We start from the raw sequence: 27677 nt of genomic DNA, 5'->3' as shown, positions 1-27677 counted from the left end.
CAGATATCAATGAGGTCTAATCATTATACAGTAAAACTTGTCTAATCCGGACACAACTGGTTCCTTAGAAATTGCCTGGCTAAGACAACATTGCAGATAAGACAACATTTTACTGAATGGGCCTTAAAGTTAACATCATATAAGGCAAGATTTCGGAATACACAACATCCGGATCAGACAAGTTTCACTGTAGTATTATAAATGTACAAGTATGAATAGTTAGTTTCTGATCAAGAAAAAGCCAACACTTACTGGTTCAAACAATAATTTAATTAAACACATGCAATCCAATACACTTACAACTTGTAACATCATAAAACAGGTCACTTTTTATAGAAAAATGTCAGTATCCATTCTGGAGTGTTGTATTCTGTTTAATATGCATTGTAATAAGATAAACAGCACAAACATCCACCCCTCCTCCTTTACGATCTCTTCACACTAACATCTTTTCATCATCTTCACACTAACATCTTTTCATCATCTTCCCTGTAACATCTTTTCATCATCTTCACTGCAAACTGTTCAACTGTTACAGCACCATCCTTCACTGTCTCCTTAGTTGAGCAACCTTTTTTTTCTTTCTCTCCTTCTCTTATTTACAATCATACCCTTTGTCTTTGTAAGTCTTTATTTACAAAAACGCAATTTCCTTCAGCATTCCCCTATTTCTCCTGTCACATTCTGTATTCTCTCCTCAAGTCTTTCAATCATGTGTTGCAAAATTTCCTAAGTAAAATAAAAGAAAATAGAAATTTAAAAAAAATATTTAAAAAAATAAGTAAAATTTCTAGATGCTTACATGTATATATTAATTTACTATAAATGTGCTGCTGTTCTTAAAAAGCATGTTCCTATGAAAAATTGGGACCCCCCTTATGGTGTCACCTTGAATCTGCAACAAATGGGAATGCTTTCTGTTAAGTATTCCAGGTTATTTTTGCCCTTTCAAACTAGCGAACAAATATGCCCAGATTCAGCTGCATTTAAGAGATAATGCTGTCTCCTTTGAATTTGCCCCATTTTAAATTCGCCCACTCGGGAAGTCTGGAAGAAGATGAAAGGGGCGGATATTTTCCTGCATACATTATCCTGGGATAATTACACATGTACTGTACTTATATATTACAAAGCAGTTCTTGACAAGCTCTTTAAACTTTGCTCCTACACATGCATATTCCAGTGTACCTATTGGACTTGGCCTCGAGCTATGACCTGAACAAACTTGAATCCATTCTATTCAGGGATGTTTCCATATTTTTAATTGACTTATAGCAATCCTGTTGATCTTTGTGGTTTCACTTATACAAATTCCCCCATATATTCTTTTGTAAAATTTTGAATGTAATTCTATTGAGGCATCATTTCCAGCCTTCATGGTCACGTACAGATATTTGCACATGCTCTATTCTTTCCCTTTAGCAGTTACATTTACAACTCCATGAACACAATTGCTCTCAATATATGCACAGACTGTGTCAAACTTGAGCCCAGAGAAATCGGCTTTATAACAATAACAGCCTGTTCAGGATTCTACATGGGTTTAGTTAAAAAGAAGAATATTGCAGGTTATAATTAAAATCTCTGAAAAATGGAATGAGAAATGTTGATTACAATTACATGTGTATTTTGAAACTTTTAAAAAATTCATTTAGTAACGTCAAAATTGAATAATAAAAATATCTTTCAGTAAAACACATAAGCAAAAATACATAATTTACAAGTATAATTTTACACTTAAGGACTTGGTGAATTTACGTCACAGTAAGCAATATGAAGAATACTTTACAATGATTTTCTTAATATTTGTATTCAAAATTTAGTTTAACTCCAGAAATGAATAAAACATGCAAAGAATTAAATATCTCTTTTATTTTCCTATAAATAATAGTAACAGAGGTAAAATACTTTGAATGATGATATCATACCGTTTATGAAATATGATGAGTGAAAATGAAATACATGTATAACAAAAAGTTGGTGAAGATGGCATATAAATACCGGTAGATAGATGAAATGGGTGGTTAGCCAAAAAATTAATTAGTTTCTCAGGCACTACCGCACTAGGTTTAACACTGCCGCATTGATTGATTTTTTTGACATATTCAAAAGGGAAATAACTCAATTTTCTTTTTTTCCAAGTTGAAAAGAAAATTGAGTTATGGCCTTTTCATTCATAGAAAGACTTTTTTTTGGTTACATACACAACATCTACCTTGTTAAAGGTGCTTGGACACAGATTTGAAGTTAATATTTTCTCAAATTTTCTGTATAATTTCATGACTTATATGTTGCTATAGCATTTCATACTATAATATAATAAAATCTTATTTCATCTTGAAGTTATCAAAACTTTGAATTTCTGGACGCGTTGGATTGACACATCCTTGCGCTTTCACATATTTTAATTTTATTCTTAATACTTAAGAAAAGTGGCAATTTTGTTGTGTATTAATGAAAAACATTAAAACTATAACCCAGAAAATTCACAGTAGAAAATCCTGAATGACAAATTGGACTTGCCTTGTTAATTAAACTTGTTCCGGCCGCAATTCCTTCCAAACTTTTCAGTGAAATTTGTCAATAAAAAGTAATTTCCCAATAGACAAACAAACAAAAGTGAAAACAAACCCTATTTATTATCTTTCTTACTATGTGCACATTTACTTGGGATAAAAAAAAAAATTATCAAATGAATGTACATGTACGAGGGGTTATAAAAAAGTTCGTGGTCTAGCACCATAAAATTAAAACCGTTTTAGGTACATCAATGAATTTTAAAACATTTAGTTGGCATCATCTTTTCTATCTAAAGAATAAACCATAAATCATAAGTTTTATTTTTTTTAATAAATTGTTAATGTTTTTGTAAGCAAAGGTTTGTCCACGAAGCACTACCTCGAACATGATGTTTTTTTTTCTGCCTGAGTGTAACTGAGAAAAACTCTTTTCATATGAGCATTTGTCATCCAAAAACCCTGTTAATTCAGGTATGTGGTATGACACAATTGTTCTGCATAATTTGCAAGTTTTACCTCATTCTGTAAGTTCTATAAAATTTTATCGTAAATTCAATATGAAATGTTCAAACAATTAAGGGCTTGAAAATGACCTCAAAAAGGGGATTGGGTTTCTTTTTTCAACCTTCTTTTTTTAACAAGTTTCTCCCCTGGAAAAACTGGTAAAGACCTAGGAAATGTTTAAGCAGGCTAAAGAGAAATAAAATGCATCCAGAGTACTTGTTTTCAAATGCCAAAAATGATTCAGAGAGATGAGAGATGTACAGTTCATGTCAATTTGTAGTCAGGGTGTCAGAAGTCAGTCACGTTGAAAAGTGAAGTCGATCATGTGTGGTAGATATTGCTAAACATACTGGCATAATCAAGTGAGGATCTTTTCCTATGTATATATCAATTTACAAATATTATATGCATTGAAAGCAGCTGTTCATGAAATTTTAAAATCATATAAACAAGACGAGTTTAAGTCCTTACTTAACTCCAGGGAATCTCATCAAGATAAGAGTATGAGGTAGAGGGAACGGACACGGAGAAACAATGACGTTGTCAGACTAAATGGTGACAGCGCCCAGTGATCATATAATGTCTTTTTTATTTTATAATAATTTGGCAAATTATCAACATATCAAGCTAAAATTTTCAACAATTCTTAAACTTTTGTTGTTTTATGTTCCCTATAAATTTTGTAAGCACAGGCTACATAATATTAATTTTACTGCATCAGTCCACAGATGTTTTGATAACCCCTCGTACATATGTTTGTACTCTTTTTGTACGTCTGAATGTACTGGAATGTATAACTGTATATACAGCAGACAGTGTTGGTGGAATGTTGGTGGAAAATGCAATACTTTCAAAAATTTGCGCTTAGCAGCATTGTAAAGCAAGATAAACAAAACTGGAAAATTTTGAACCATTCAAAATTACAAATCATTGCCTTAGAATACAAAAGTGAATTCAGTGTATATTACCTCTACTCTCTCTTTGTGGTCAATCATCTTGGAAAGGGCATTTTTTAGGAAACTCTCATACAACTCTCCATCATGTTCCATGGATCTGATCTTAATCTCCATACTGAATGAGAAAAAATATTACAGTCTTATTCAATGTGCTCTGTACAATTACTGTGCATATGGCATATGACAAGTCCATATGAAAATACTGCAGAAATGTTCTGTGAACTGGCTGGGTAATTTTAAATTTTTGCCATTCTTAATATTAGAAGACATCACATGTTATTTGAATCTAAGGACAGCCCCACCTTTAAAAATGAATTTTTGTTATGTTGTGATTTTTTTTAAACCTAAGATTATGTCATATAATTTAAGTCTAGAAATTTGACTAGGAATAGAAATGGCGAAAAATATAAAAGAACCTCTGCAAACCTTTTCTGAATTTCCCTTAACTCCATCTGTCCTTCAGCTAGTGTCTTATTAGAGGAAAATTTCATCTGGGATAACTCCTTCTCTAAACCCTCTTTCTCTTCTTGTAGTTTTTGAAACTCTTTTTGGTGCACCTGTATTGTATAAAATAAAACTTTAGTTTTACCTTAAAAAATCATAACACTGAAGCAGCATTGTTATAGGACAAAATAATGTCTTACGTACTGTACTTATAGCTATATTGAATTACTTTTGATCTCCTTAAGGTCAAGATCTAGTAAATGAGTTTACACTGTCTTTTTGGTGCTAGATCAATTATGACATCATAATTGATTTCAACTTAATTTTATGGCTGTACATGTAATAGAATTATGCAGAAAAAGAAGCATTCTCATGGAATTCAGTTTGAAATCCTGTCAAAAATAACCCAAATACCTATATTAAAGGATGATTCTCTATAAGGCCATTTTCCGGCCTACGATAAAATCACTTAAAAATGTGATTTTATGCAACTTTAATCATTATATTTCATGATTTTGATGTTTGTTTTTCAACATCAATCACCTAAGTCGTGTGATTTAAAGATCACAAACGGCCGTCAAGTAAAGAAAAATTGAGGGTAGGTCTATTTACATCAAGTTTTCATGCATGTTTCTAGATGTAAATGATCAAAAATTGTTTATTTATGTCGGAACATATCAGACTTAAGTAATAAAAGCAAAGATTGTTTAATTTAAGGCTAAAGATATTTTTTTATGGCAAGAATTTTGATGCATTCACATTTTGCATATTTTGAATGTAAATCTTTACAAAATGCACCTCGTACGATGTTGAAAAATGTTTAATTAGCATTTAATTAAAAGTATTATTTTATATATGTTTATATTGTACTTGTGTATTGTTTCTATAGATGTGGTACCTATTTTACGCATAAAATGCCCATGCAAGAAATGAGATTTCTAAGTTTCTTTTGAACTATAAAAGTTGTGTATCAAATGTTTAAAGCAATGAATGAATTTTGTTTGTGATTAAATCAAAATTAAGTTGTAATTTATAAAATATAGTCTACATTTGCAAAAAAAATTAAGAATTCATTAATTTACAGGATGAAAATATTAATGCAAGTACATGTTAATGGTCAGTACATAAAACTCAGAACGGTTGTATTAAAAATATATATATCGACGTAAAATGAAAAAACATCGTAAGAGTTGATTTGATTCAATTTAATTACGCATGTAAAACAATATATTTAATTTAAAATGCTATCTTAACTATAATACACAAATGTATGTATAAAAGTCGAGCCCCCCCCCCCCCCCCCCCCCACGGCACTCCATAAAATGGAGTAGATTTTCAACAGTTCCTTCCACTACGCATATCAGAAGTTTTAGTATATCCATGGACTAACAGAGTTCTACAACATCCCAGGTACAAAATGGACCGTAAGAGATGACACTCCTTTCGCACTCTTGAAACCTGAGAATCAAATTCTCTTTCCGTGCTGCGTCAAGAACTAAGGTGTTTAACAAGGGTAGTGACAGTTCCTTTGCTAAGTCCTCAGCATTGAAAGTAAAAGTCATGGGTCTCTTGGATATTATCTTAAAGAAGGAGGTCCTGTCCCACGGTAGGTGTTGGTCAATACTGAAACCATGCATAAATCAAAATTGTGACACTTCACCTTAAGTGGATGATCTCTTTATCTGGGTGAAAAATTCTAAAATGGCGTAAAGCAACATTCAATTATCAATCACGTGACATTTAGGAACCCCTTTCCTCCTTGGCGTTTTATTTTCTAAGACAGAACTACTGTTCTCATAACTTATATTGATGCTACCAAAGAAGTGTGATGAATAGATTGAGTCCTCTCAACACCCAGTTAACAAAATACATGGATCCTATGTCACTCATACGGAAAAGTGTCCTTCTAAAAGGTCGAGGCGAGAATTTCCATCATGAAACCATCCCATCAGTAATTCTCTATCTATAAAAGTTACATGTGTACCCATAGAAAAATTAAGTTTATAACACAAATAGCAAATGCATCTTCCCGCTACAACAAACATAGGTAATCAAAGATTACGAAGCTCAACTCGACGAATGTTATCTATAAGTAAGGCAAATTTCACATCATATTTTTTTTCTAGTTAGGGTACATCCCAAGATCAATATCCATGCAAGTTTGGTTTAAGTAGGACTTATTGTTACTTGGAAATAGACCTGCTCAAAAAACCGTTTACTAATCAAGAAAATTTTGGTCAGTTCCAACATCCAAAGCAAGTCTGGAAGTTTCATCCTTGAATGCACCATCTATGCAAGTTTAATCACAACAGGCCATAATTTTATATAGCTAATCCAAAAAAAAATTATCCTGGTCACTCATCTAGAAAATGTAAGTCGGATTCAGAATCCAAAGAAAGTCTGGAAGTGTTCATCCCTAGATACAGCATCCATGCTAATTTAGTTAAAATATTGCTAAAATTCACTCATGTGGAAAATCTAGGTCTGATCCAGCATCCGAAGCAGGTTTGTTAGTGTACATCCCTAGATGCATCATCCATGCAAGTTTGGTCCAGGTAGGGCTTAGAGTTACTTGGGAATGGACCTGCTCCAAAAACTTTAACCTGGTCACTCATCTGGAAAATCTAGGTCAGATCCAGCATATGAAGCAAGTGTGGAAGTGTCCATCCCTAGATGCATCATCCATGCAAGTTTGGTCCAGGTAGGGCTTATAGTTACTTGGGAATGGAACTTGCTCCTAAAACTTTAACCAGGACGCCGACGCTAACGCCGACGCCGGGGGTATAGCATAAGCTCATCTCGACTTCGTCGAGGTGAGCTAAAAATAGCTTTTATCATTTCTAGAATTAATAACAAATATGCAGTACTCCTAAGGAAATACAAATACAAAGAAGTAGCATAGATAAACTAAACTATCCTTATAAAAAATATAATTATAATAAGTAACTTATATTCATGTCTTATAGTCTATAAAAAAATTTCTTTATTTCTAGCAGATAGTTCAATGAGACTTGTATTCACGTAATTTCATAACAACCAGTCATTTCAGTCCTTTGATTTTAGATTTTTTAAGTAAAAAGTTTACCTTTTTTGAGTAAACATGCATGGCTTATATTAATTCTTAGTAAATCAATAGAAACATGTACTCTAAGTGGAAGTTTATAATAAGAAATAATCTACATAAGCTGATATCCTTCATTGTAAGTAGTTAGCTTTTCCTGCAAATATCGTAAAAATGAAGCGAAAAGTTTTTATTTACATGTCATAACCACCTTTAACCAAGTTGATAATTTGGTAGTCACTTTTTATGTTCATAAGAAGTTTACATGCAAATTTTGGTGTTGGTTAAAGGTGGTTATGACATGTGTAGGAGTTACCTAACACACCAACCCTCTTGAGTTTTCCCATTACCCTAATGCTAATACGGACCGATAGTACCTTACTTTGTGACCCTATATCATAACAAATACTTTTGTATCATTAACCAATCAACATTTATCATTAAATTGGAACATTAGCCTACTGACTCATGCAGTTTTTAAGGGAAAAAATACTATTTGAAAATTTGAAGTCATTGTAGGCCGCAAAATGGCCTTATAGAGAATGATCCTTTAATATCATTTTAAAGTAGAGGTCAAAAAGATATGAAAAATTGCTTTCTGAGAGGCTGTGGGCAATATTAATACATTCCTTCTTCTGAGATGGGAAAAAACTCCAAAAATCATAACTGACTCTCTTCATTTTTCATTGAAAATGACAGTTTTGAATATGTTTTTCATTGAATTTACCTAAAAATTATGTCCCGATACACCTTATTTTACCAAGCTATATTTGTGAAGAATCATTAAAAGAACTCGTTTCTCAAATTTGAAAAATCTGTAGGCACCTCTCATTTACTAGATCTTGACTTTAATGTATAGGACTAATACGAATTTTGTTTCAAAATTGTTTAAAGCCCATTCTGCAGTTTCAGAAAAAGAGGTAACAAGATGTGTTTGTGAAACACTGATGCCCCCCTATGGCAGCTTATGGCGAAGGTTAAAGTTTCTCAAATGCAAGTCAAAATCCAGGCCAAAAGATAAAAAAATGTTAAATTTGAAAGCCCTTGCTGCAACTGTTCAAAAGTAATGGCAAAGGTTAAAGTTTTTTAAAAGTAAGTAAATCATCAAGGTCAAGGTCAAAGTTGTTGGTATCCAAAGGAAGGCCTTGTCTAAAACAATACACATGTGAAGTTTGAAACCCCAAGCACCAACTGTTCAGAAGTTATGGCCAAGGTTAAAGTCTCATAAAATTCTGCAAAAGTGGGTCAAACTCCAAGGTCAAGGTCAAATATGATGGTACCCAAAGAAAGGTCTTGTCACAAGGAATACACATGTGAAATATGAAAGTCATAGCTGCAACCAATCAAAAGTTATGGGCAAGGTTAAAGTTGACAGACAGACAAACAGACAAACAGATAAACAGACAAACAGACAGACAGGACAAAAACAATATACCCCCGGGATCTTTCGATCCGTGGGCATAAAAATGTTCCAAAAGTTCTTTTTAAAGGTAACAATGTCACTGAATCACTCTATTGACCCATCATTTTACCCAGTGTTTTCCCTTCATTTCAAAGTAAAGGGTTAGAGATCAATTGTAACAGGCTTTGGGTTGAGGTTTATTAACAAATCTCTATGGACCTTACAACAATTAAAATTTGAATTTTGATTTCGAAGCCAATTTTTATCAATTGAAGTGGTCAATTTGGCAGATAGCTGATTCTTAAGGAGTGTTTACCCTGTACATGTCTCTTTGTGCTATCAAGCATTTTTGCGACATATATAGCATCAGCACAATTGCCAAGAAAAAAAACCCTGATATATACATGTAAATACTTCTGGGGAGAAAAAACTAGAAGGATCAGATTTGACATGTATATAAGATTACAGAATTTCCAAAATGGAGATATATTGGAGATACATGTATTTTGAAAGCCAGAGTACTATAGTAAATATATCCCAAACTCAAGTACTGTAGTAATATAAGTATATCCCTAACTCTTGTTTTTGATGCTACAAATTACAGAACAAACACTATACAATGATTTAAATTCATACAATCTGAGCGTTCATGCAATACTGAAAGTAGAATTGAATATGATACAAGTAAATAGTACATTGGAGATAACATTACTAAAAGAGGACAAAGTTACCTTTAGAGGAGTTAGAAAAGGTTTAAAACATTCACTGGCACTAAAGTGTACAAATTAAACTGATTTACAGTCATTACACACACACAACCACTTAGTAACTGCCGACTGTTCGTTACATGTAGAACTGACCTGCTTTTTGAACTCTAGGTCTTCTTCTAGTCTCTTCAGTTGACTTTCTTTCAGTTTTAATTCATTTTCTAAATCCATACAATCAGCAACACTCTGAAATAAAAGTTTCTTATACATGTTATAAACCTGAAGATTTTCTGGGTTGCAATTACTAAACACACATGTACATGAAGTTGCACTTCAGATTTGTTTAATATATATTACAAAACTTAAAATTTTTTTTTGAAATACATGTATTTCGACCATGTTACTGGCCTTCATCAGTCATGTTTATTTGAATGCACAGCAACACAACATCGAACAACATATTATAAGGTCACAACGAACATACAAACTGAAAGCCAACGTCATGTTATAAAACAGTGCCAAAAACATCTGAAAATGTTGCGAGAGTAAATATTTAAAATGGATCTAAACTATCAGAACATGCTTCCACATTAATATGATTCATCATGGATTTACTTTCGTAGAGTTTCAAAGATTTTTCCCTATATAATCCCTATAATGGCCCCACCTGATCCCAGGGGTAATGATATAAACAATTTACAATCTATACTACCTCAGGAAGCTTCCACATCAGTTTCAGCTTTCCTGGTCCAGTGGTTCTTGAGAAAAGATTTTTACAGATTTTTCCTATATATTTCAATGTAAACCTTGTTTCCCTATTGTGGCCCCACCCTACCCCTGGGGCCACATAAGATTCAGCTTTTATGGTCCAGTGGTTTTTGAGAAGAAGATTTTTGAAGATTTTTCCTATATAATTCAGTGTAAAACTTTGATCCCTTGTTACAGCCCCACCCTAGGGAAATAAACAGTTTTATGGTATTCATTTTACATAGATTAATAACAGTAGAGGTATAATAAATTCCATTGTAAAACTTTGATCACATATTGTGGCCCCACATAGGGCTCATTGTTATGAATAAAATTGAATCTAAACTTTGTAATGAGGCTTTCACATAAGTTTCATCTTTTCTGGCCAAGTGGTTATTAAGAAAATATTTAAAACAAGCCATTAAATTTTCTCGAATTCTTAATTATCTCCCCTTGGAGGAGGGTGTGACTGTTCATTTGAAAAAAACTTAAATCCCCTTCACCCAACGATGCTTTGTAACAAGTATGGTTGAAATCAGACAAGTGGTTCTTGAGAAGAAGTCGAAAAATGTGAAAAGTTTACAAACAACAGATGGATGCTGGACACCCTTCAATCAGAAAAAAAAAATTACTTGAGCCAAAGAGCCTTTGGCTCAGGTGAGCTAAAAAGTCTTTCAAAGACTCTTGGCAAGCTGTGTTACATAAAAAACAATATGTACCTGCAGTGTGAATAATAAGTACTGTATGGCATCTGTACCTACTCAAGGACATGCAAGTATTGTATCCACTCAATAACATGTAAGTACTGTACCTACTTAAAGATGTGCGAGTACTGTATCCATTCAATGACATGTAAATACTGTACCTACTTAAAGATGTGCGAGTACTGTATCCATTCAATGACATGTAAGTACTGTACCTACTTAAAGATGTGCGAGTACTGTATCCATTCAATGACATGTACTGTACCTACTCAGAGATGTGTTAGTACAGTATCTGCTCTGACATGTAAGTACTGTACTACTTAGAGAAATATGAACATTGCTCAAAGACATTCAAGTATTGTACTTGTTAAAACATTTTAAGTACCCGGTACTGTACCTGCTCAAAGACATCTTTTTCAGTCATGAGCTCCTTGGATTTTTCATGCATTGTTTCTGCCCATTGCTTTTTCAAAGACTGCAGTGCTGGCTACAAAAATAAAATCCATTACTTGCTCAGGGAATTAAATTACAATGTAAATTTTGCTATTGGTCACACAGTCAAATTAAAATCTGATTACAGGCTAACACCTGGTTAGAAGAATTTCAACCAAGTATATTCCTATACTTAGTCACCATATACACTGTACATGTTAATATAAGTATGATGTACATGTACAATGTAAATGATCCAATCAATGACACCAATAAATCTAAATTCTTGAAGCTTAAGAAATTTTTCATTTAGAGTAGATCAATGTACATATACATGTATATGTTTATCAAAAAAATAAAGTTTGTTATTTTGAATGCAATTTTCTTACAATTCATTTTTTTAAAAAGAAATCTCTGCATAAATATTGATAATTTAGCGTTTTAACCTATCTATTTTAGCTGACTTAGTGGTAATTATGGCTCGCCGGATTGAGATCACAGGGTAATTGATCAGTTTGTGAAGTGATAATTACTGTTTAAACAATATGTCGATACCCTGACTGTCCTGTTATTCTTTAATTATATTATAATTAAATAAATCATATATGAGCAATGTGAATTGGTATGATTATCTTTTGCAGTTATCCGTCAAATTATATTTTAGACAAACAGTGTAAATTACGGTAAGTGGAAGTTCCAATTTAATTTTGATTATGGTAACAATGCAGTATGGACTTGTGTGACATCTGCTCTGGAAAATTATCTATGTCTGATTTCTCAGGCACGTTTCATGGGTTTTCTTTATTTTTTTATTTCTTTTTTTTTTCTCGATTGAAATTGAAATAAATATATTTACATGTAGATCCCTGATCAAGATTAACAGAATGTTTCTAAATTTTAATGTCTTTTTTTAGCCTTCTTGTGTTTGTAAGAAGAGGTTCTTGAAAAAAAGTCATGGAAATGTGTATTTTGATACGATTAACCGGTTAATCAGTTGGAATGTGTTGCGGTTAACCGATTAGCAATTCTGTATTCAATTGCCATCCGTAATATACATGTACATTATACATTACATAGATCAGTGATAATTCTGTGAATTGGCCAAAATATATAAAATAGGTCAGGGGTCAAGGGGCTGATGAAATATAGGCTTTAGCAAGCCAAAAATAGGTTTAAACAACAACTTTTACATCCTAACCTGAATGAACCACCACACCACTGTAAGGAAGTCCAAGGTTTGTGTTTACCTTACTTGGAGATAAAAGCAATATCTGGATGATGCAGACTAGATCAAAACACAGACTTAATAACTTGAATTTTTTACCTGGACAAAAGGGGAAACTGATCACTGCATTATAGAAAGTACTGAAATATTTGAAAACACTTGTCAATATCGGGTTCTTAGATTCAAGTTACCGGAATTCTGCTAAATATTGGAACTGAATCATCACTGATAGATACACATTCATGTAAGTCAGATTTAATAAAATTCACAAAATTATCTTAATGTCTTGAGTTTTGTTTTGGTTTGCTACATTATAAACAGTGAACAAATAGTCTTGAATGACTGACTGGTTTGTATTGATAACAATGTAAGAAAAGTTGCACTTGGACTTGTAAAATACTTCTTTTTAAGTTTCACATGTTTACAGAATCATGTATTTTGATGTTTTCTTATCTTGTAACAAGTTTGGTCCCTACATGTCTTCTATGTCACATAGACAGCACGATTAACTAACACAGTGATCAATTATGTACCTTGACAACTTCTGTGAATTTATTCCTGGCGTTGTAACAGGATGACAGTTCGTAATCCACACCGCAGGCGTACTGTGCTGATGTTGGTATCAGCTTTAGTTGCTGAGCCAGATCATTGTATTCATTACAGGAAGATTCTACCTATAAAACAATTGTCTTGATTTACTCTTAAAGCAATGTGAAAACATTACTAGATAATATTGAATGAGGTGGATGCACAACCATTTCTTATAAAAACATTAATGAATCAATCTGAACTTCCAGGTGTAATTAGTACAAATCTTATCAACTCATATTTGAATAAAACATTCAAACAACCATGATTGCATGTTCACTCTACATTACTTTTAACACTGATCAATTTTATTCACATAGTGAAAAGGGGAATAACTCATTTTTTCTTATTGTTCAAGTCCAAGAAAACATTCCTGCTGCATTCAATTTTGAAATTTTTGGCCAGAGAAACTTAAGATTAATTTCTTGGGCCTTATGAAGATAGTACTTGAAAATGTTAACAGAGGAAAATTTTATTAAATAGAAAGGAAAATTAAAGTTCATTATGCCATGTTGTGCATCTTAAAAATAAAATTCATACTTTTTGATCTGCATAATTGTAGTTATATTTATAGCTACCCTTTCTAGCATTTTTGAGGCTTTCATTTCCTCTGACCAGATCTCTTGGTCAATACTGGACACTCTGGCCTCTGCATCATCAATCTGACGTAACATGTCCTTCCTATTGATTTTAATTCGTTCAATATCTTCAGGGCTGAATTCCTGGGACTCAAAGATCTGCTGCTTCTCCTGGTTTTTGGCCTTGATGCTGTTTAAATCCGCAACTTCAAAAGACAATTATCTTACTCTGTCATTTTCCATATACATTTTGTGAACTGAAACTTACATTATGAATGCACTGAAATTAATATTCATTTATAAATTGCTCTTTGTGTAATTTATGATCGCTTTTTATAAGTGTACTGAAAATATAGCAGAAATGTTTATGAATTATCTGGCACACCATAAATTACTATTTTAAAATATGTATGTTTCATGTTCATACAAAATCATAATTATTTATTAATTAGCAATGCAAATGAAAAATTTTCCAAATGCCTCAAAATATGGATCCTGCTAAAATAAGTGAATTTATATGTAACTATACACAATATCAAAATACAATAAAATATGCACTACATAGTTAGTCAGACCATTGTTGTCAGACCCTAGTGCAATTAAATCAAACAGACCCTAATGTAATCAGATAAAACAAAAACTAGTGTAATAAAACAACACCTAGTGTAATCAAATCAAACAATACCTAGTGTAATCAGATCAAACAATACCTAGTGTAATCAGATAAAACAATACCCAGTAAAGTATAATCAGATCAAACAATACCTAGTGTAATCAGATAAAATAATACCTAGTGTAATCAGATCAAACAATACCTAGTGTAATCAGATCACACAATACCTAGTGTAATCAGATCAAACAATACCTAGTGTAATCAGATCAAACAATACCCAGTAAAGTATAATCAGATCAAACAATACCTAGTGTAATCAGATAAAATAATACCTAGTGTAATCAGATCAAACAATACCTAGTGTAATCAGATCACACAATACCTAGTGTAATCAGATCAAACAATACCTAGTGTAATCAGATCAAACAATACCAAGTAAAGTATAATCAGATCAAACAATACCTAGTGTAATCTGATCAAACAATACCTAGTGTAATCAGATCAAACAATACCTAGCGTAATCAGATAAAATAATACCTAGTGTAATCAGATCAAACAATACCTAGATCAGATCAAACAAAACCTAGTGTAATCAGATCAAACAAAACATAGTGTAATCAGATCAAACAATACCTAGTGTAATCAGATCAAACAATACCTAGTGTAATCAGATCAAACAATACCTAGTGTAATCAGATCAAACAATACCTAGTGTAATCAGATCAAACAATACCTAGTGTAATCAGATCTAGTGTTAAATCTAAAGCAAACTAGTATGGCGCGGCGCCATGCCCCTTTTCCTCGGCACCATGCCCATTTTTCCAGCGCCATGCCCTTTTTCTACTTGCCAAAAATAAATAATATGCCCAACAGTGGAGATTGACTAGCTGCTCTGTTTATTCAGTGCATGCTGATTAGCCCTTTTGTTTATCTAATGTGTACTCAAAAGGTGTGAATTCACGGCAGGAAATTACTTCTCGCTTGAATGCACAGCCACCTGGCCAGGTAACATGCCTCAGGCTGTTAGGGTATAGGAGATAACATGAGAAAAACATCATTTCATTGCATTGAATATACAAGAATTAGCACAATGTCTAAGACAGATGAACTTGTGAATTAAATATACTAAGACAGAATCGTTTTTTTTTAACCGAAAGTAGGGGAAAAAAATAGCTGCTGATGAAAAGTGTAAAACAGTCATTTAATCTGAATAAACTCAACTTGTATTGCACCAAAACTGGATATTATATGAGAAATGGGCTTGGAATCAACAAAGTATGAAGAGCATTTCTTTGAATGATGTTTTGTTCTTTAGAATTGAAACCCTGAGGGTCAATAAAAAGTATTTAACGAGATTCATTTCATTAAAGTTTTATTATTATTATTATTTTTTTTTTGTTTAGATCAAAATTTTCACTTGATAATATTGATAGATTATTTTCCAAATAAAGAAACTGCCCATAACAATTATTTTCTAAGTAAACCCCCCCCCCCCCCATTTGGGGAAAAAAAAAATTTGTGTTTTGCATGTCATACACCAATAACACTATCCAAACAGGAAAAAATCATGGGATGCCTCCAACTGATAATTCTTGGTGCATGCAACAGCTAGATTCACACCTATAATGGTTTTTAAACTAACCTAATATCTAATTCCTTGTTGAAAAATTAAATGTAAATATATATTTTTTAATAGTCATGTCAGTGTGTGAATTGTATTATGTTGTTTTTCTTTTTTAAAAAAGAATAATTGAAAACAGATTTATAAATTTCATTACCTTTTAATTACTTGTGTAAAGATTTTAGTATAATAATAATTAAAGTACATAAAGTAAAAGTTTAATTTCAAAGGCACGTTGAAGAGTGCCCCCATGAAAACTTGTCGCGACATAAAGTGCAATTTTGATTTTTGGATTACCATGCCCTTTTTGGGGTCTAGATTTAACACTAAGATCAAACAATACCTAGTATAATCAGATCAAACACTAGAAATATGTCCATAGGACATGAATGCCCCGCCAAGGGTATATTAGTAATGCAACATTTTAACACAAATTGAGAAAAGTGAGGTCAAGGTCAAAGGAAAGGTCAAGGTCAAAAAATATTGCTGCAGTTGAATAGCTTACATCAGTATGTATCAGCATATGACGTTTGATTCAGAAACTAATTTAAGAAAAGTGAGGCCAAGATCAAAGGAAAGGTCAAGATCAAAAAATGTTGATGTAGTTGAAAAGGTCACATCAGTATGTATTAGCATATGAAGTTTGATGAAAATATTATGAATGGTTTCTTTAAAACTGAGCTAAACACTAATTTAAGAAAAGTGAGGTCAAGGTCAAAGGAAAGGTCAAGGTAAAAAAATATTGATGCAGTTGAATAGCTCTCATCAGTATGTATCAGCATATGAAGTTTGACACTAATTTAAGAAAAGTGAGGTCAAGGTCAAAGGAAAGGTCAAGGTCAAAAAATGTTGATGCAGTTGAAAAGGTTACATCAGTATGTATTAACATATGAAAATTGATGAAAATATTATAAATGGTTTCTTTAAAACTGAGTTAAACACTAATTTAAGAAAAGTGAGGTCAAGGTCAAAGGAAAGGTCAAGGTCAAAAAATATTGCTGCAGTTGAATAGCTCTCATCAGTATGTATCAGCATATGAAGTTTGACACTAATTTAAGAAAAGTGAGGTCAAGGTCAAAGGAAAGGTCAAGGTCAAAAAATGTTGATGCAGTTGAATAGCTCTCATCAGTATGTATCAGCATATGAAGTTTGATAACACTATCTTGAATGATATCTTTAAAACTGAGCTAAAAACTTATTTAAGAAAAGTGAGGTCAAGGTCAAAGGAAAGGTCAAGGTAAAAAATATTGATGCAGTTGAATAGCTCTCATCAGTATGTATCAGCATATGAAGTTTCTTAAAAATATCTTGAATGGTTTCAATAAAACAGAGCTAAACATTAATTTAAGAAAAGTGAGGTCAAGGTCAAAATAAAGGTCAAGGTCAAAAAAATGTTGATGCAATTGAATAGCTTACATCAGTATGTATCAACATATGAAGTTTGATTACACTATCTTGAATGGTATCTTTAAAACTGAGCTAAACACTAATTTAAGAAAAGTGAGGTCAAGGTCAAAGGAAAGGTCAAGGTCAAAAAATGTTGACGCAGTTGCATAGCCCTCATCAATATCTATCAGCATATGAAGTTTGATAAAAATATCTTGGATAGTTTCTTTGAAACTGAGCTTTGAACAGAGCTAAACGTAAAGTGTGACGGAAGGACAGACGGAAGGACGGAAGGACAGAAGGACGGAAGGACGGAAGACGGACATGACAAACACTATATGCCCCGGCCATATTCATGGCGGGGCATAAAAACCTAGTGTAATCAGATCAAACAAAACCTAGTGTAATCAGATCAAACAATACCTAGTGTAATCAGATCAAACAATATCTAGTATAATCAGATCAAACAATACCTATTATAATCAGATCAAACAATACCTAATGTAATCAGATCAAACTATACCTAGCGTAATCACATCAAACAATACCTAGTGTAATCAGATAAAATAATACCTAGTGTAATCAGATCAAACAATACCTAGTGTAATCAGATCAAACAATACCTAGTGTAATCAGATCAAAGAATAACTAGTGTAATCAGGTCAAACAATACCTAGTGTAATCAGGTCAAACAATACCTCGTGTAATCAGATCAAACAATACCCAGCGTAATCAGATCAAACAATACCTAGTGTAATCAGATCAAACAATACCTATTATAATCAGATCAAACAATACCTAGTGTAATCAGGTCAAACAATACCTAGTGTAATCAGATCAAACAATACCTAGTGTAATAAAATAAAACAAAACCTAGTGTAATAATAAAAAAAAAAACAATACCTAGATAAAATAACACCTAGCGTAATCAGATCACACAATACCTAGTATAATCAGATCAAACAATACCTAGTGTAATCAGATCAAACAAAACCTAGTATAATCAGATCAAACAATACCTAGTATATTCAGATCAAACAATACCTAGTATTATCAGATCAAACAATACTTAGTGTAATCAGATCAAACAATACTTAGTGTAATCAGATCAAACAATACCTAGTGTAATCAGATAAAACAATACCTAGTGTAATAAAATAAAACAAAACCTAGTGTAATAATAATAAAAAAACAATACCTAGTGTAATCAGATAAAATAACACCTAGCGTAATCAGATCAAACAATACCTAGTATAATCAGATCAAACAATACCTAGTGTAATCAGATTAAACAATACATAGTGTAATCAGATCAAACAATACCTAGTATAATCAGATCAAACAATACCTAGTGTAATCAGATTAAACAATACATAGTGTAATCAGATCAAACAATACCTAGTGTAATCAGATAAAACAATACCTAGTGAAATCAGATCAAACAATATCTAGTGTAATCAGATAAAACAATACCTAGTATAATCAGATAAAACAAGACCTAGTGTAATCAGATCCAACAATACCTAGATCAGATCAAACAATACCTAGTGTAATCAGATCAAACAATACCTAGATCAGATCAAACAATACCTAGTGTAATCAGATCACACAATACCTAGATCAGATCAAACAATACCTAGTGTAATCAGATAAAATAATCATGATAATACCTAGTGTAATCAGATCAAACAATACCTAGTGTAATCAGATCACACAATACCTAGTGTAATCAGATCAAACAATACCTAGTGTAATCAGATCAAACAATACCTAGATCAGATAAAACAATACTTAGTATACTCAGATCAAACAATACCTAGTGTAATCATATCAAACAATACCTAGTGTTTCCAATTCTTCCTCCACCTTATGTATGTTTCTTTCTTGGCTCTCTATATAATCCTCCATTTCACTCAGGTATTTGACCATTTTCTCATCATTTTCTTTTAAACTGACTTCCTCTTCTTTCATTTTTATCAGTTTTTCCTGAAGATTATGAATCAAAATAAAGTACAGTGTATTACCTTTCTTGAATTTTGTCGAAGTAGAGACTGACAGTGTGACTCATGTTTAACTTGTCAGTAAATGTCTAATAAAACAATACCAAATTCTTGTTAGTACAGCTTGCAGATCTGCTGTTCTTGAGAAAATTTTCTAAAGATTTTTTTCTACAAATCAGAAATATATACATCATAAAAACTTTTTATATGACTCGATAAAGTGGCCCAAACCTGGCCAGGGACCATGATTTGAACAAAACTTATTCTAAACTGCAAGGGGATGCTTTTATAATTAGTATTTTTTAGGTCTGATATATTGTTAACATTATGTAGCCCTGCTTTTCTTAAGATTAAGATTTCTGAAGATTCTCTCTAACTATTACATGTACATGTATATAAGATTTAAGCATTCTACTGTGGTCACACTCCGGCCCCACGGGTCATGACTTGAACAAATTTGAAACTTGCATATGACTGTTTGTGGCTCTATTGTTCTTCATCCATTTTTTTCCCTTATTGATTCCTAATTAAAATTTTTATCCTGTGTGGCCCCACTCTAGCCCAAGGAACTATTAATTGAATACTCACATCCCATTGACCTATTGTAACATTAAAAAATCGTGATTTTTTTAAGGTGTGGCTAGACTCTACTGATATCACTCAACCAATCCTTAAGTATTGCAAATTACAGCCATGGACAATTTTTCATGAAACTATGGTCCTGGAAATGAAATGCACACATTATTATCCAAAATCACCGTATAGTCTTCTATTTAAAATCAGTGGCATCATTTAACTTCAAGCTGATGTGACTAAGATGCATCAATTAAGTTTGATGATTCTAAGCCAATTAATACCTAAAATATTTTTAAAATTATAACCATAAAATTTCAAAAGTAGGTCACAGTGACCTACTTTTCAGATGACATACTTTGAGGACCCAAGATGCATCAACTGACAAAGTTTGATGATTCTAAGCCAAGAAGTACCTGATATATTTAAATAAAGCCATAAAATTTCAAAAAATAGGTCACAGTGACCTCCTTTTCAGTAGACTAGCTCTGCAGACCCAAGATGCATCAACTGAAAAAAGTTTGATGATTCTAAGCCAATTAGTTCCTGAAATATTTAATTAAAGCCATAAATTTTCAAAAGTAGGTCACGGTGACCTACTTTTCAGATGACTTACTCTGAAGGACCCAAAATGCATCAACTGACAAAGTTTATTGATTCTAAGCCAATTAGTACCCAAAATATTTAATTACAGCCATAAATGTTCAAAAGTAGGTTGTGGTGACTTATTTTTCAGTAAACCTACACCGAAGACCCAAGATGCATCAACTGACAAAGTTTGATCATTCTAAGCCAGTTAGTACCTAAAATATTTAATTATAGTCATATAAATTGAAAGTAGGTCACGGTGACCTACTTTTCAGTTGACGTTTTTTGAGAACCCAATATGCATCAACTTACAAAGTTTTATGATCATAGGCCTTAAAATGTCCAAATTATGCCTCTAAAATGCTTTAAAATGGCCATAGCATTAGCTTTTTCAGCCTTTGGCTCAGAAGAGCTAAAAAACAATCCTGAAATTTTGATTGCACTTTAGTGCTGCTGCAAATCGGAGTATTATGAGTTCATTCTGGTAAAATACTGTAAACCAACTTTTATTCGCGTGCGAGAAATATCCACAAGTTTCGTGACCTACTTTAACTCGCGAGTATTAATCGCCACGAACCATTTACATGTATTTTGCTTTGTATTTGTAGAGAATGTTTCCTCAGTCGCGAAAAATTAATCGTCGTGGGTTGATTTCAAATGGACTAATCACAAATAAAAGATGACATGAATAATAGTTTGTTTACAGTATGTAAATATGTTTTAGACTACCTGAGATCCTTGAATTTCTTCTTCCATAGCTTCTAACTCTTTTTCCAGTTGCTTGTTTTCACCATCCAAGTTTTCTAAACCATCACTTATACCATAAAGTTTTTGACCTTGGAGAAACAAATTATTCATACAACAACAGAAAATAGTTATACAAGCATAGCCAGCATCTATGAGCAATACCTATAATGTCAACAATAGAAACTTATATTTCATAAAATAAATATCCATTAATTTAGCATTTATACTTTATTTATATATGATTGACATAGCAAATACATGTATGTACATGTATTTATACAGTTGGTTTTTGTAATTAACTTAAAGCTCAGGGATTCATTAGGCCAAATAAAAAAATATGTGTGGTTCCGGTTACCCGACCTTCCTTATTTTATACCCCCGACCCTAAACTTTTTTTTTTGCAATTTTCATATTTTTTCCGGAAATTCCCCCAATTTCCATCAATGGCTCCAGTTTAAGTTTTAGTTTCAGCAATGACGGCCTCCTTACAAAACATAGTGCAAGTGTTTAATAGTGTAAAATCCACAGCAAGCTTGCATGTAGGTGTCCACTACCAATATTGACTAGCATATTATCACACCACATCTAAATGCCATTTGCAAAGCAGTGATAGGTATTATTTATAAAAAATTAAGAAAATCATTTTGTTAAAAAAAAAAAAAAAAAAAAAAAAAAAAAAAATCCCTACCTACCTACCCTAATTTTTTTGGAAGTGTAACCGGAACCACACATATTTTTTTGTTTGGCCTTACTCTTATTTAAGAGATTTATTTATCAATACCTAATATAAATTTTTCAGTAGCATGAAAGACAATATTTTTGAAAAGAAAAAAAATGCACATGTATCAGAAACATTCAGCAATACCCTGGAAAAAAAAAGAGTAATTTTTTTTATTCTCTGGATAATCCCCCTCCCCTTTTTTGGTAAACAGATGTTTGAAAAAAAGAGGTCTGCCCTAAACTGACAGCACTACAGTACCATATATTGTAGGTTTTCAAGTGATGTCAATGAATTTGAATTGATACATGTACATGTGACTTCAAACTGATCAAAGCAATCAAAATTTCATATCGTCAAATTGTTAATATCCTGCAATCCAGTCATATATTCTGAAGTGGGTTTTTCCCCCTTAAACATTTTTTAAGAGAGAAAGGTACCATGTTTAAAACTAGACCTAATACAGAAGTATTAGATTCCTTACTAAGATGATGAGAAAGATGTTCATCATAATCTTCAAAGGTGTCATATCCCTCCATATACGCTGCATATGTTTTCTCTACATAATCATACAAAATCTAAAATAATAAAATTTAACATTCTGAAAAAAAGTCTGTGGGATTCAGGTGTACACTTTGGCATTATTTTGCAGACAAATATTTAACACTAAAAGAAAAAGTTCTCTCATCTCAAGTTTAGGAATGTGTATGATTATTACACAATTATTCTTTTTTTTTATTTTACTATCAACATTTTTTATTTACCATGTTTACATTGGTATTCTGAGTCCCTAAACATTCCAAGGAGTAAATATTAATCATCCACACAAAGTCAGGGGTCCTGTGTCAACTTGTTACCGTTGGACCCGACAAATTTCATTTGATATCTTGCGGGCTGACTGCAGCAACATCTTTCAGGAAAATTATAAATCTTAATTGTTTTTCTTATCTCTCAACCAATATCACAGTAAGTCTTTTGGTGATAAACAATGCATAACACATGCATTCTAGGTGTCAACTGATTCCTCTCTGTTTACATTATCTGTCTACTTCAATTTGATTGGTGCTTCTCAATGAGAGAAGCAAGCCCAAAAATACTGAATGAAATTTGTCAGGACAGTTCCAACAGCAACGGGTTGACACAGGACCCCTGACGTTTTGAGAATGAGACTAATGTGCAAGAAAATGACCAGACTTACACATGTACTAGGTAATGTGCAGTATAATTACATTAAATTCAGTGGTTTACTGCGGTATTAATCTGCAGTTAAATCTTATACGACTTACACTGATTATATAAAAAATGGTGAGACAAAATCATAAACCTGTGCCTCTGGCAAGGAATCAAATTCATCTTCATTTGGTGGGAACAGAAAACTGTCAATGGATATTCCAACCTGCATACCAAACTAAAAACAAAACACGCAAAAAAATTGGGAGATATTGTTTATCTTATTTCAAAAATCGGTTTATTATAAAAGAACATGTTATACCTGGATTAGATCTACCATCCAAACAAGAGCTGCTAAGATTGTGGGCCAAGTATGAGGGGTACCAAGAGCAAACATAGAAGTTTTGGATATCATAAATGGGTAGCCCAATTCCTTGAAGATTTTGGGGATTTCTTCCTCTGGTTTCTTTCCAATCCTGTACCTTGGTGTTAACATGCTATACAAAAACTTAAAAAAAAAAACCCAACTTACAACAGTTTTATAATTCTATACACATTTTAAATTTTACAACAATTACTAAGGAATAATTTAGGATTTCTTGAAAGGAGGTTCATGTTAAATTTCATAATTTATCTGAACTTCACAAAATTTTTTTGACAATACAGTAAAACCTGTATTAAGCGACCTGTTAAGGGAAATTCTAGCATGGTCACATATGACAGGTAGACTCTTTAATCAAGGAATCATATTCTAGATATTTTCAAAGTACATGCATGAATACTAAATAGTAAAACATGTTCTTGTTTACTTTTTTCTTGTTCCCTGTCCTTCATTATAGTTTTAAATCATTTTCACTCTTCTTGATAATTAAAATATATTCAATATTAAAATATTTGTTTGTACAAATTGTTTTTTTTTCTGATTTTTAAACCATAAATTTATTTTTTAAAAAGAAAATTGAAAACCAGGTTTGTTTTTATTGTCTTTCATACTTTAGCAATAGTGTTAAGGATAAAATCTTATCATGACAATGCAAGGGAAAAACGAAATAGTATGATAATCACAAATAACGCAAGAACCATGCATAGAGGCATACAAAATTTAAAATGTTTCTTATCTTAAAAAGATTCCATTTCATACAAAGTAACACCATGAAATATATCATAATGAGTATATTTTTGCAAACATCTTTCTACAAAATGGGGGCAAGGACCAAAGTAAGCATTTTATGACTTTGGTTATCCAAAGCAGGGATGAAAGCTGCTAAATGCAGGGTCTTAAACTGTTCTGGGAAGAAAAATTATGGCTGCATGTCATGTTTAACTGGGAGTCACGCAGTTCATATAAAATACAATGAAAATATCACAGGAGTAAATTTAATGGTCATGTATGACAGGATGTTGCTAAAAAAGGTGGTCATTATGACAGATTTGACTGTATTTAGTGTCTATTTATAGTTATAAATCTTTTTTATTCAAAGAACTTTACCTCAAAGATTTGAAAAAAATCTTTCCTAGGAGGTGCTTTAAGTATCTCTGGCGATAACTTGTAAGGGTATCCTTTTTCTGTTAAAAACTGAAATACAATGTAAATTATCTGATTAGGAAATAGGATATTGTCCAAATAAAAATAATATCTAATAGAACACAAAAATCTTAATTTTAAAAAATGAATTATGGTGGGTTCCTACTTCACATATTTTTTGGTAAATGTAGTGTTTTCTTCCTTGGAATCATTAGAATAACATCTTAGGTAATTAAAAAGCCCAAAATATACTGTAAGCATATTACATTTGGTTGTGTATTCTTTTTAGTACCTTTGGTGGAAAGCAACTTCAGCTTATTTCAGTATAACACTAAATGTCTTGCACATATCCTCATATATAAGAACATTAAGAAATGCCCTAAATCAAATCTATGCTAACTTGTTCAAAAATAATTTCCGCTAAATATCGTCCAGGTTAAATATAATACCACAGACAAGTAGAGAGCTGAGTGGCGAAGTCTTGTGTTGACCTTATGTTCCACTGGGAGTGAAGAGGATTGGTAGGTAGGTAAATATAATACATTTACATTACATGTATTGACTAACCAGATTTTCAAGGGGACATGTTCCCCTTCTTTCATCACACGATTTCAACCAACGTCAATAGTTCTCCATACAGTATAAAACAGTCTATGCGAAAGACATCGGACCGTCGGACTTGACCGATGTGCAGTGCCTCTGATCCGATGCGTCATTTTTTACACCGGACCAGAATGTCCAATGTCTCAGCGTCCGGTTTTGAGCTTTATTATTTTGACGCGGAGACTCCGAGTCATTCAAATGTTTGTTATAAGTAGAAAAATATCACACAAATCCAAATACATAAATGAATGTTATTAAAACTGCATGGACCGTCTACAGAAATAAGATTTCCTTGGTTCTGCATTTCACTTTTTTACATTAGGTTTTTCGGTCTGACAAAATTTGGTTCGGTCCTGTGTATTCATTGATTACACAGGACCGAATGTCCTGTGTGGTCCAAAAAACTTTCGCATAGACTGTATAAAAGCAAATTAACTTCCAAATTTATTCACTAATTAAATATTAGGTTAGAAATTCATAATAATTGTCACTGTAATTTTTTCATTGACAAATATGAAAATTGAATGGGAAGTGTATGAAGTACATGTATTGAATTCAACCATTGAGCTTAATATAAGGCTAGTCGTGACCCTGTGCATGGGGGTCGTGACCTTGCTGAGAGTGCAACAAGGCCAGCCATTACACAGGATGCTTGGCAATTGTTACTGAACTGTTCAAAATTATTATAAAGTTAGATGTTTCTGGGTATATTTTCATTATTGAGTGGTTAACCATCTTATTTTTCTCTATTTAGAATTTTAGATTTAGTTCTCAAGCATTTAAAAAGCTACAACAATGTTGTAATTCACAGGCCTTTTCTCTCATGTATACCCCAATATTAATCAATCAACTTTAACTTGAAAAACATGTCATTGAGACATATGTGTATTTCTTAAAAAAATACCTAACTTTCTTCATGTTCTTCATTTGGTTGCTTTGAAAAATAAAAGAAATCATTATTTAAAGAAAAAAAAAATGTAACATAAATTTTGTTATTTTGTACATCTATTTACTGTATGAACATTACACGTGTATGTCAGACCAAGGGTTTAATATATGTATATTTGTACTATCACCTGAGTGAGCACTGTAAAAATAATTTTTTAAAAACATAAATCTTCACCTCCACCAGTTTTGTGACACACTTGGCCTGAAAGTTTCTGTCAGAAATCTTCCTGGGATCTTTGGGGATTCCATTCACCATTGGGACTCCCATGTGACTACTCCTCCTCAACCTAGTAATATGTTGAAAGGTCATTGTAAAATATGTACAGTACTGTTAAAACTAATCCAATATTCCTCTGACACTAACCCCTGTTTTTACATTGAGACATAAGATTTCTCTGGCTCTAAATTCACTCTGACGTTGTGACATATGCGGGGGAGGAGGCACATGTCACAATGTTAATTTAGGGGTTAGAGTCAGAGGAATCTAAGATTATGCTAAAACAAGTACATTTCTACATGAAGTATGTGTGGGTTGTTCAGTTTCATTAACAACATCCACTTCAATATTACATATGCATACTGGTTTGCTGTGAGAGAATCAAAACTATATTTTATAACAAATGTTAGTAAGTGATTTTTTTTTCTGTACATTTCACAATCATATCCAATATTAAGTGCTTAAAAGTGAAGAATCTACCCTTTATTTGGGGTTTTACTAGCGAGTCGGTCCCCATGACCTCCTATAGAATTTCTGTAGTCCATTGATGGTCTCCCACTAAATCCATAGTTTGTATGCTTTGTTTTCTTTGAGGAGGTTGGGATCTTAGAATTATCCTCATTTCTAACCCTCAGTGGAGCAGCGCCACCTACTGAGGGTCTTCCTCCTACAGATGGTCTGGATGCTGAGGATGTTCTCTTGCTAGCACTGCTATAGTGGGAGGTGGACGATCGTCCCAAAGAAGAAGATCTCCTCATGACAGCTAAAATATATACAATATTAGATCTCGTAATGATGACACCTAAAATACAATATTAAAATAGGCCTCGTAATCACAGCTGTATCCTGGTGAAGTCTGATTTCGAGTACAGTCATTTAGGGTATCCTTTTACATTTTTTAAATTGGTTATGTGGTATTTATGGAAAGCCAATTTTATGACAAAACAGATCACATTATGAAGTCTTTACTCTGATTCAACATTTCCTGTTCAAGAAAAGCTAATTAAATATATGAAAAAAAAAACAATATACAAGCATCATAACTTTGTCTGTTTGCTGGTACATACCACTACAATATGACAATGATCACCATGTTTTGTT

General features: G+C 32.4%; 1 protein-coding gene across 1 annotated transcript; it reads right to left on the bottom strand.

The window, feature by feature from the left end:
- Positions 1-248: 248 nt before the first annotated feature.
- LOC133191152 (kinetochore protein NDC80 homolog) lies at positions 249-27677 on the bottom strand. Its single transcript, XM_061326860.1, has 16 exons — positions 27644-27677; positions 27057-27339; positions 26535-26646; positions 24773-24859; positions 23606-23791; positions 23438-23521; positions 22598-22691; positions 21378-21484; positions 19329-19473; positions 13868-14073; positions 13235-13375; positions 11442-11531; positions 9747-9839; positions 4406-4536; positions 3992-4094; positions 249-729 (listed from the first exon to the last, which is right to left on the bottom strand). Exons 2-16 carry the CDS (start codon positions 27332-27334, stop codon positions 655-657), a joined length of 1932 nt encoding a protein of 643 aa, XP_061182844.1. The 5' UTR covers positions 27335-27339; positions 27644-27677; the 3' UTR covers positions 249-654.

The sequence above is a fragment of the Saccostrea echinata genome, unplaced genomic scaffold, assembly GCF_033153115.1.
Source record: "Saccostrea echinata isolate AGI-Se365-2 ecotype Australia unplaced genomic scaffold, CSIRO_AGI_Sech_v1 ptg000023l, whole genome shotgun sequence".
Lineage (NCBI taxonomy): Eukaryota > Metazoa > Mollusca > Bivalvia > Ostreida > Ostreidae > Saccostrea > Saccostrea echinata.
This window is presented reverse-complemented; position numbering and strand designations above follow the sequence as displayed.